Raw genomic sequence first — 10,280 nt, 5'->3', positions numbered from 1 at the left:
GATCTGAGTGCTTCGATCTTCGATCTTCGCGAATTCGCCAAAAACCGCCACGACGCGCCACGCCGGCTAATTATGGGAAATTATTGATTATTGCGGGGTTTTTCACTAAACCGTCAAATTGAATATACGTGACCCGGCCCATACGACCTTGACCGTTAACTTTCAGTCGGTTGATCTTAACCTGAGAATACTGTACTTTCTTAATCAAAAGGTTAAGGAAAGAAACGAGGTCTAAAAAAAAAGATTTAAAGAAAAATATACAAATAAGAGATGCAAAATGGGGTTTAATATTTATAGAAAAATGTCAAAAAATTATATAATACAAGGATAAAATTTATATTTAATTTTAAACTTCCTATGACTATTATTTCTCCAAAAATCCATGCAAAAATTAGATAATCATCTCTTAAAAAATATGCAAATATATAAATATCTTATATATATGTAAAGAAATAAAACTTTGATAGTCTCCGCACTCCTTCAGAGTCTAAAATGCAAAATGTCCAGAGTCCAATTACGAAGTGATCGCTTCAGGCGACGACAATTTCCTCGATCATTGTAATCAGCGCCTGAATATAATTTTTATTCGAGAGTTGCGATGTCGACGATGCGATGGCCTCCAGGAGCAACTGCCACAGCAGTTCCAGAGCCCCAGCCCCAGCCCCGGTCACAGTCGCATCTAACTTCAAATTGCTCTCTTGGCTGGACCTTCTAAAAGTCTACGATGACAGTAGGGACTCTATAAGAAGGATATACCTTCAAATTAAAGGATAATCAAGGGAAGAGTGTAAAAAAAATATATTTCAATAAATAATAGTTATATTTATAATGTTATTAAATTTATTAAAAGTTTATCTAACTATACTAGCTTTTATTTGAAATTTAAGAACAAGAACTGCAAGCTTTAAATTTTATTTGTATATATCCTAAGCCCATATCCCTCTTAGTGACATCTCACTGTACTTCAATTTCAATGGCCCAGCTCCAGCCTCTCTGTAAAATTTTAAAAAATCCAGTTCCCGGTTTATGCAAATTTTTTATTATTTTTTTTTTTTGCCCCCACCTTTAAATCAGTTTTGGCTTCGGTTTCATTTTCCCTGAGCATTTTATTTAGTGAGCGACTTCATTTTCCATTTTTTTTATCCTCTTTTTTTTTAGGTTTTAGCTGCCTTTTGCGGATGGTGCAAAATTATAGAAAATTGCCATGATTGGCCGATTCGATGCGATGCTGCCGGGCTGCCAAGTTTCCAAGTTTCTGGACTTGACGACTGCCAGCCAGTTCACTCACATTTCCAATGTCCAGTCTCTCATTTCTTGGCCAAAAGCCAGTTAAACAGGCTCCAGTCCCTGCTCCTTGATTCGATCGATCCTTAAAACTGGTAACTTGAAGTATTTTTTAAAGACTTCTCACAGACTGACAGCAAGTGTAGTACTCTTTTTATGCTAATTTACACATTTATTTAACTGACTGAGGGGGCCTTGCTTTTAATGATAACTATTCTGCTAAAAAATAAATGGGTTTTTTTATTAAAATATATTTTTATAAATATTTTAAGGCTTAAGTGTTTGGATATAAAGTGGTAAAATGTCTTAAGGAGGTTAGAACTAGTAACCTTCTCTTTTAAAAGTAACCTCCCCCTTTTCTTTTGCCATTAAATTAATTACCAGAGTGACCAAAATCATATATAAAGCATATTTAAACCTTTCCAGTGTGACCTTGCTAGTCGTACAACTATAACTTGAACTGTATTTAAATATTTTGTTTATCTAATTTAAAATAAATGGATTTTTTATTGAAATATATTTTTATAAATATTTGAAGATGTCTTAAAGAGGATAGAACTAGTAACCCTTCTTTAGAAACCTTTTAAAAAATTCCCTACCCTCCCAAAATGACAAAAAAAAAAGTAACCTGTGATAAAATTTTGAACATTTTAATTAAAAGGCCACATTGACAACAAGAGATTTGAAAATGAATAACAAAACAAATGAAATTTTACTTGGGATCCATGCCCCAATAGCTCATCATAATCTGAAGAGCCGCCCAGAAGCGATGCCCAAAAAAGGGACTGGGACGTGGCATCCTCGGCGAGCGTGGATTAAAAAATACCGGATCGCAAAAGATCGAGATAACAGCTAACATTAGGATAAATCCAACCGTTAACATTATAAAGTTTGTCCAATCAACCTCAAACAGGAGCCAATTATTATTATGCTGTAGACGGATCATCTGGCGAAGTGCGTTCTGACGGCGATTGTAGCGCAAAAGACGTTCGTATTCGTTGTTGAGGCGATTGGCACAATGCAACAATAGTGCCGAGCGATTTCTGATCAGTCTTGGACACAAATGCCGATTATTACCCTGGCGGACTGGCAGCATATTCAAACGGGCCAGGAACTGCAAATCAGGATCAACAAACTGACGAACTTCGGTTATGATGGCACGGCCCATTTCCGGGGCTGGGAGGATAATTGCAACTTGCTCGAAACGCTGGATACTTTCGTCACTGATAACTAACTGGCGCATTTCCCTACGCTCAGCCCTTGGCCGAACGTCTTTATCCTTGGGAAACTCCTTCTTATCCTCAGCCAGATCGTCATGTTTGACAGTTACCTGTAGAATATTTTTAACAGAAGCCTTCAGCTTGTTTTGTTCGTCCTTCTGGTCCGCTGGCATCTTCTGGTCCTTTGCGGCAACATTTCTTTCCTGTTTCGGCTTCGTTTTGTTCCCAGGTCCTTTCTTCATCCTGAGCTTTGACTTTTCCTGAGGCTTTAAATATAAATAAAAAAAAATTGGCCTATTTTTCTCTAAAACTTACCACTTTGTTGGCTTGAACTTTCGGCATTTTTTGTGGCAAATTATTAATTACGAAAGTTTTGCTTTTTTCAGCGCTTAAAAAATTTACAAATTTAGGTAAATAAATTTAGAAAAATACACCAAGTTACCCCTTTTATTTTTTAGATACGATGTTATGCCTTGGGATGATAGCAGTTGAATGAGGATATCGGATCGTACGGCTGACTCCCTCGAAAAATGGAGATTTGAAGTTTCAGTCCAAGGACTACTATGTTTTTATGGCCTACTTGATTTGTTCTTTTTTTTTTGTTAAAAAATTGGGATCAGAAATGAAATGTTTGAAATTTCAGCGAAAAATTGGGTAATGTAGGGTTTTTAGGAGGATTTTTGAAACACTTTATAATTTTAAATGGTTTAAATATATATTTAAGTATTTTTTATGGATTTTTTTTTTATTTTTAAAATATATAGTTGTTTAAATATATATTTAAATATATTTTCTATTTAATTTTTTAAAGCGCCCTCTTTAGACTGTAGAATGTATTTACCTTACATTAGACATATGTATACATACATTTTACCTTACATCAATTATACATACATTTGTTTTGGCGCCCTCTAGTCTTATTTTAAATCCCATTACTCCCCATAGTACATTTTCAAGTTACTTTTTTGAATAAAAATGATTTATTAAATATATTTAATAAAATTTATAACTTAGGAGTAGACTATTTTTTACCTAAAATCAAAATTAAAATAAATTATAGTATTTTTTAAAGATATGAAATACCTCCCAAGAAGGAAGCAGACATAATCCCCTGTCATATTTTATTATTTTTCCCCCAAAAAAGTAACCCTTTTAGAAATCTATTTCACCATCTAGTCTTCAGATTCGATAGAATGATTCACCTTTGGGTACTCTGCGATTTTGTACTTTTGATTTGATATATTTTGGCGCTTCCATAATCGCCTTTTCTTCGCTGTCACTGTCAGTCAGTGGCGTGGGTATATTTATAGACGATATGGTGGAGCCCCTAGCCCTGCCCCTGCCTCGGTATTGACGAACCCTAATAGAACCCTCGATGTTGGGGATTTATTACCGATAAGAGGCAACACCTTGTTCTACATTTTTGGATTGTCTTCTTAATTAATTTCCAGTGATTGTTAAGGAGTTTCAGGTGAAATTGTTATTGCCATTTATCCGACCCTACCTAGCTAGGAAATCCATCAAGATCATGCCAATATTGTATGACTCTCTTGATTTTTAAACCGGTTTTACAGATATTTTTTTTTTTTTTTATATAAACAAAAAGTTGGATGGAATCAGAGAGCAGTTGACCCGAAGAGAGATCGACAATAAAGTGGCATTCATTATGCTTTTAAAGCAAAGTTTATTAAAATTAAAATAAAAGGTATATACCATTTCCAGGCAATACCCATGAATCATTGTTATTATTTTTGGGGTTTCGGATAATTTAATGACAAACTGACGAAAGACTTGTGCCGCGTGCCCCTCTCAGTATTTTTTTTTTTACAAAACTGACGTATAATTTATGCGGGAATAATGTTAATAATCCCCACGAGTTTTGCATTAATTATCGTAATAATTGAGATATATTTAGAATGCCCAGTGACAAGAATATGCTTTAAAATTCATTTCTGAGGTAATTGAGTTTTTACTTTAAAGACTATTATAGTTATTTTGCCATCAAATTATTTACCAGAGTGGCCAGATTCGTATTTAAAGCAAGTGGCCTTGCCAGTGTGACTTTGCAAGGCATACAACTAAGACTTATTCTATATTTAAATATTTTGTTTATCTAATTAAGCCTAAAAAAAATACTACTGACTATTGCTTCTGTTCGTTTTCCACAAATTGTCGAAATTGGGAATTCAAAAGACTCGTGAAATACATAATCCGAGCATCACAATCAGCGCCCGTGGGCGTGGCTATTCCAAGGACACACCTCGTGCCCGAGGGTCGTACCAGATGAAGGACACTGGCCACTGAAGCGGGACACGGTGTGCAGGTACTGGAGTTGGAGAAACGTCTAAGATCCTCAACCCCATTCTCCGGTTCCAGGCAGAGATGAGAGCTTCCCAGATCCTGGACACGTCCATAGTTGACCAGATCGCCACAGGCCCAGGTGGGACGCAAACGCATTGGCATTTCATACAGAGGACAATCGGTATCTGGTAAGGATTTAAGAGATTAAAGGAGGGTTCTGTAGGAACTTGGAAGGACTGGCTCACCATCACCCTTGCCCCAAGCCACGGCCACTAGCTTGCCGCTGACCTGAAGCCGGGTCAGCTCGTACTGACTGCACACTGGAGCCACACTGACATTGGCCGGAGTCCTGTCGTTCAAGCGAAGGGGATCCTGGAGGCGTATCAGGGCCAGGTCCTTGTGGAATGGAGCCAGGCGCTGGAAGAGATGAAAAGGTTATAGCTTTAAAGAGACTACTACAGAAAGAGAATCCAACTTACCACAATATCTGTGAGATAATCCTCATCGGCATCCACATCCCGCATGTCCGCCACCCCGAATACGGCATGGCTGGGCCTCTCGCATCCTGCGGCGCTAAGGAGGAGCTGGGGAGTCAACACCATGGCGGTGCAGTGATGCCAGTGGCCATCGAAGGCGGCATTGGGATGTGCCAGGGCGGCCAGGTGACGATAATGGGGGAGAAGGGCATCCGCCCGAGCTATCACCTCCGCCTCCTGGGGATCCTGGGGCGATTGTGGCGACTGCGACTCACTGGGTACATCCAGACGTGGGGCAGTCTGAACACGAGGCTGCAGGGGCAAGTTCAAAGGACAGCAGATAATCTCCTCGTGGGTGCCTTCGCGACAGGTGGTGAAGTCCTCGTCCCTCAGACGACCCTGTTGCAACAACGGCTCCACGCTGGGGCAGTGGGAGACGGCGCGGCACTGCCCCTCGTACAGCGGCGCCTTGCACTCGGCACCCTCCGAGGTGTCCCGGAATACCACACTGTCCCGCGAAGCTCTCTGACCCGTGGGAATAGTCACCACCGAGGAGCTCACATAATCCCGATCCGTTTGGAAAATATCCACCCAATTATCGGTGTTGGGGGCACTAGTAGTAGTCGTAGTGGTAGTCCTCCTGGTAGTTGTAGTCCTCCTGGTAGTCCACCTCGTCGTAGTCCTTGGGGTAGTACTCGTCGTAGTACCCTGATCTATCCTATTTAGGGTATGGGCATCCTCCACGGGACAACAGATCTTCTCGCTGTGGGACGTATAGCCGCAGTTCATCACGGTCTCCAGGTTGAGGCGACCCGTTTCGAGGTGGGAGTTCAGGGTCTCGCAGCCCTCGACGGGTTGGCAGCGACTCCGATACCCAGGAGTGGGACAGGGATCTCCAACTAATCAAGAAAAAATAATATTAAAAAAGGTATAAACAGAGATACATATAAGAAAAGGTTTAAATATAGATACCTGGTACTTTTGAAACAAAAAATCAATAACTAGGTAATTTCTTTATTATTTATATTGGAAGAGAAACTGTAAAATTAATATTTAAAAATAGATACATATAAAGGAAGCTTTAAATACAGATAACTGGTACTTTTTAAACAAAAAATCATACCTATTTATTTTATATACATATTATTTTATTTAAAAAGAAACTATTAAAGTTGTATACCCGGAACTTGAGAAAAAATAATATAACAAAATTTAAACAATATTAAAAATGTAAAGAAAGCTTTAAATATAGATACCAGGTACTTCCCGGCAAAGTTGTATATAGATAGGTAGGGAAGTAATAGATACCCGGAACTTAAGAATCTTACTTTAAAAGAAAGTTTTTAAATTAAATTCTTGAATATAAATACAAGATCTTTAGGCTTTTAGGAAATATATAAAAATAATTAGCTTATAAAATTTAAATACTTCAAATCCAATCCTTCTATAAGCTAAAAAAAAACTTAATTAAAAATCTATAATCTATACCTATACAGATAACAATAATATGTCTGAAGAAAATGTAAATAAATTGTTTTAATTTCCTTATCAATATTAATGGGAATCAAATGAAAACCTTGCAAACAAGTATTTAATTTATTTCGTATTATTTCTATTTTTTTTTATTTATCAAAACAATATTATTTTTTTCAGTACATTACCCTCTAGACTGAAATAGCCCCGACAAAGGCCGAGACACAAACTGGCCAAGATTAGGGCCGAAACATAGCCCGATTCCTCTCGATACTGCATCCCGGATAGTGATTTAATTTTAAAAACAAAATTATTATAATTTCTTGTATGTTTTCCTTAATATTTGTTGTAATTTTATTATTATTTTGAGATGAAAACTGTCGGGGAGCTGATGAGACACCGATTAAATGAGCTGCTGGCTTCCAACTGAGCTATAAAGCTGATTCTCATTCCGAATCTGAATCTCCCTCCTATAACTGGTTCTCCGGAAATGTCTCTCATTCTCACTCTCTCCTGGGGGGCTTCTCTCTGCAGCTTGGAGCTTTCATGATTCTCCGAATGGGGGGGACTGGAGAATCCCCATTTACTGGCAAGGAGAGGATGCTCCTCCAGGGGAGTACCGCCACAAAATCTAAAAGGGGTTCCGGGGGTAACCCCACCCAGTCGGATCAGCCAGATTATGCAATGGCTTGTTTTTTTTTTCATTACATGAATTAATATAGTAAGTAATACTTGTAATCAACAATTTTAATCAATAAATTGAGAGCCATTCGATCGGTTGTGAATCATAGAGGGTTTAAATAATATATTTATATAAAATTATGTCACTATATGCCATAGTACCATAGTATTTCACACTTTTTATATTTTAAATACAAATAAATAATAATATACCCATTATCCCCCTTATTTATTAAATCTTATTAGCTAAAAGTTTAAAAAATATGAAAATTGGCGCCAAAGTCCTGAATAGTGCTGCCAAATCCTGTTCAGTATGGGCAGCACTTGCCAAAGTTCCCCACTCCGGCAGCTCCGTTCCGTCATTTCTTCTCCGGCACGATCCTTTCCGCGTCTTCCGTGTTTGATTTTTTGTATTTCTTTTTGTTTTGTGCTTAAAAAATCAGTGAATTAGTTAAATCAGTGCCTAAAATCAAGAAAAGTGCTCTAATATCCTAAAGGATATCAAAATCGGATGGAATCCGTTCTCAATATCGTTTTTAAGGAATCCGCTCTACATAAGTTCCGTTATGACGCCCGCCAAACGCCAGTTTTTCTGTGTTTCTCTTTTAACTTCTCATTCTTGTGGCAGAATAAAGTGTAAGGATCTAATAAGATCAAGAATTAGTGTTTTTATATAGTGTTTAATTAATTTAAATAGAGTTTTTAAAGTTATATCCTGAAATACAAGGAAATTCATGGCTTCTCCTCCCTTCCCGTGCGTGTGTGTGTGTGTGAGAGAGAGAGAGAGCGTGGGCAGAAGCCTGTTGCCAAGCGCAAAGTACCGTTAGCTTATGTACCGTATGTAATGTACATACATGTGTACACATATGTATGTATTTGAACGGCATACAGTGGGATGTACAGTGGAGCGGGTAAGTTAAAAGATATTTTATTATTAATTTAAATAATTATATATTTTTTGAATTATTTTTGATTTGATATTTTACTATTATTATTATTCTTATCATTGAAGAATAAATTTTATTATTTATATATTATTATTTTAATTCTTTAGTACATAATATATGATTCTCAGTTATGTCAATTTTTTATTCTTTTATAACATTTAATGATGAAAATAAAAAAAAAAATCTCATAATTTAGTGATATATATTTAAAATATTAATATAGAAAATTTTAATAAAATACAAACCAAATTATTTTGTTATTTTAAAAATGTTTAATATTTCTTTAGAAGAAAATCTATTAAACAGATAAAAATTAAAATTATAATAAATTTTTTTCCATCATTTAATATTAATTTTTTATGGGAATATTTATTAAAATATAAAATAATATAACTTTGTCCAAGAATTCTTTATACCAAGCAAATAAAAACATATTAAAATTATTAATTATTAAAATGTATTTAATTAAAATTGATTTAAAAAAAATATATATATATGTTTAAAATAGTCCTCCATTACTGATTAATAAATTTCGTCACGTTCGGGTTCAACAAACTGGTGTAGTAGAGTGCCGCCGTGGTGTAGTAGCAGGCGCTGATTGTGGGCGTGGCGATGCCCACAGCACAGTAACCGTTATCCGGTTGGACGGCAAACAGGACACTGGAACTGCCGCGTAAGCAGCGGACACAATCGCCCGGTACATTCCGCGTCATCTTAATAGGTCTGGCACAAAAGTGCGTGACTTCGCCTTCAATCCCCTCGACCTTGAAATTATTTTCCAAATTTTTACAAAAATCGAATGGCATTATCTCAATATTCTGCTGGAAAAGATCGCAATTTTCTATAAAAAATAGGTATTTTTTTAGGGTTTTTAATTAAAAATAATAAAAAGATTGAGAACTTGCCTTCTTTTTGTGAAAAACCAACGGCTATCAGTCGATGGGCTTGCTCCAAGTCGCTCTGCTGGCAGATTGTTGGAAACTCGGAGGAATTGAAAGTGTTCTCGAACCGGATGAGGGCCAGGTCGTTATTGTATCTGAACTTGGTGACATCCTAAAGACATAGAACATAAATTAAAAATAAAATAAATCAATTTTAAATCCAACTTACAATGATTTCGAACAGAATCTTTTCCCTCGCTTGCCTGTCAAGTCTGTGGCAGTTTCCGAAGCAGACACCATTGGGCTTCTCGGAGATATCTTTACCCACACACCCAGCCGAGGTCAGAACATAGTCCTCCCGGACCAATAGAGCAGTACACCTGTACAGGTGTTCATCCTGATCTAGGGACAAGTAACTCAACTCGGCCAATGGCGGGAAACTGAAATTATACAAGACTTCCAACTGTCCTGGTTTCGACTTGACATTGGGATAGAGTGGAACTGGAGATGTCCCAGCACTGGGAGATGTCGCTCCCGATTGGAGGGAGTGGGTGGGACAACAGATGCTATCAAAATTGCAGGGTATCTCATGATCCACATACTTTTCATCGATGAACTGCCTCATCTGAGGACACCTCCTTTTACACACACTCTGCGGATAGTTTAGGATTTGGGGACAGGGCTGGCCCTCTGAAAAGGAGCATAATAGAGTGGTATCTGATGAGGATAATCCCATCCCATCTACTCACCAGCCAGACTCAAGTCACTATCTGTGGGAAAGGCCCCCAGAGCCCCGGACAGAATCAGAAAAACCCGCCACATAGTACCTCCACTTTCCACTTCCAATCCCAAAGTTAGACTAATTTTTTTTATTTTTAAATTAAATTTTTGGGATGCTGTAGCTTATCAGTTCAGTTGAGTTCATCAAGTCATGTGATTAATTATTTATTATATAAATAAAATAGATTATTATTTAGAGAGGCTCTCTATTATTTTTTTGTATTTTATTCTATGCTA

General features: G+C 37.2%; 3 protein-coding genes across 4 annotated transcripts; all 3 read right to left on the bottom strand.

Annotated features, from left to right (window-relative positions):
* Positions 1-1,913: 1,913 nt before the first annotated feature.
* Positions 1,914-3,010, bottom strand: LOC6505076. Of its 2 annotated transcripts, none has more exons than XM_001965476.4 (3): positions 2,947-3,010; positions 2,820-2,892; positions 1,914-2,770 (listed from the first exon to the last, which is right to left on the bottom strand). In XM_001965476.4, the coding sequence occupies exons 2-3, from the start codon at positions 2,844-2,846 to the stop codon at positions 1,997-1,999; spliced, it is 801 nt and encodes a 266-aa protein (XP_001965512.1). In that variant the 5' UTR covers positions 2,847-2,892; positions 2,947-3,010; the 3' UTR covers positions 1,914-1,996. The 2 variants fall into 2 exon arrangements, with proteins under 2 accessions (XP_001965512.1, XP_044573345.1); XM_044717410.1 differs by having other exon boundaries at positions 1,914-2,764; positions 2,947-2,965.
* Positions 3,011-4,392: 1,382 nt separating this feature from the next.
* LOC6505075 lies at positions 4,393-7,194 on the bottom strand. Its single transcript, XM_001965477.3, has 4 exons — positions 6,943-7,194; positions 5,285-6,180; positions 5,051-5,222; positions 4,393-4,990 (listed from the first exon to the last, which is right to left on the bottom strand). The coding sequence occupies exons 1-4, from the start codon at positions 7,031-7,033 to the stop codon at positions 4,647-4,649; spliced, it is 1,503 nt and encodes a 500-aa protein (XP_001965513.1). The 5' UTR covers positions 7,034-7,194; the 3' UTR covers positions 4,393-4,646.
* A 1,461-nt stretch (positions 7,195-8,655) lies between these two features.
* Positions 8,656-10,172, bottom strand: LOC6505074. Its single transcript, XM_001965478.4, has 4 exons — positions 10,013-10,172; positions 9,493-9,953; positions 9,288-9,435; positions 8,656-9,223 (listed from the first exon to the last, which is right to left on the bottom strand). Exons 1-4 carry the CDS (start codon positions 10,083-10,085, stop codon positions 8,898-8,900), a joined length of 1,008 nt encoding a protein of 335 aa, XP_001965514.2. The 5' UTR covers positions 10,086-10,172; the 3' UTR covers positions 8,656-8,897.
* Between the last annotated feature and the right edge of the window lie 108 nt (positions 10,173-10,280).

This window comes from Drosophila ananassae, chromosome XR (assembly GCF_017639315.1).
Source record: "Drosophila ananassae strain 14024-0371.13 chromosome XR, ASM1763931v2, whole genome shotgun sequence".
Lineage (NCBI taxonomy): Eukaryota > Metazoa > Arthropoda > Insecta > Diptera > Drosophilidae > Drosophila > Drosophila ananassae.
The sequence above is the reverse complement of the archived record's forward strand: the minus strand, read 5'-3'. Positions and strand labels throughout refer to the sequence as shown.

Bases quoted from the DNA above. Each gene is read 5' to 3' on its own strand.
- LOC6505076 (XM_001965476.4), bottom strand. From the start codon at position 2,846: ATGCCGAAAGTTCAAGCCAACAAAGTG. The intron at 2,771-2,819 runs GTAAGTTTTAGA...TTATATTTAAAG, and splicing joins AAGTTCAAGCCAACAAAGTG to CCTCAGGAAAAGTCAAAGCT.
- LOC6505074 (XM_001965478.4), bottom strand. From the start codon at position 10,085: ATGTGGCGGGTTTTTCTGATTCTGTCCGGGGCTCTGGGGGCCTTTCCC. The intron at 9,954-10,012 runs GTGAGTAGATGG...GCTCCTTTTCAG, and splicing joins TAGTGACTTGAGTCTGGCTG to AGGGCCAGCCCTGTCCCCAA. The intron at 9,436-9,492 runs GTAAGTTGGATT...CTATGTCTTTAG, and splicing joins AGATTCTGTTCGAAATCATT to GATGTCACCAAGTTCAGATA.
- LOC6505075 (XM_001965477.3), bottom strand. From the start codon at position 7,033: ATGCAGTATCGAGAGGAATCGGGCTATGTTTCGGCCCTAATCTTGGCC. The intron at 5,223-5,284 runs GTAAGTTGGATT...CATCTCTTCCAG, and splicing joins ATTATCTCACAGATATTGTG to CGCCTGGCTCCATTCCACAA. The intron at 4,991-5,050 runs GTGAGCCAGTCC...AATCCTTACCAG, and splicing joins GGCTTGGGGCAAGGGTGATG to ATACCGATTGTCCTCTGTAT.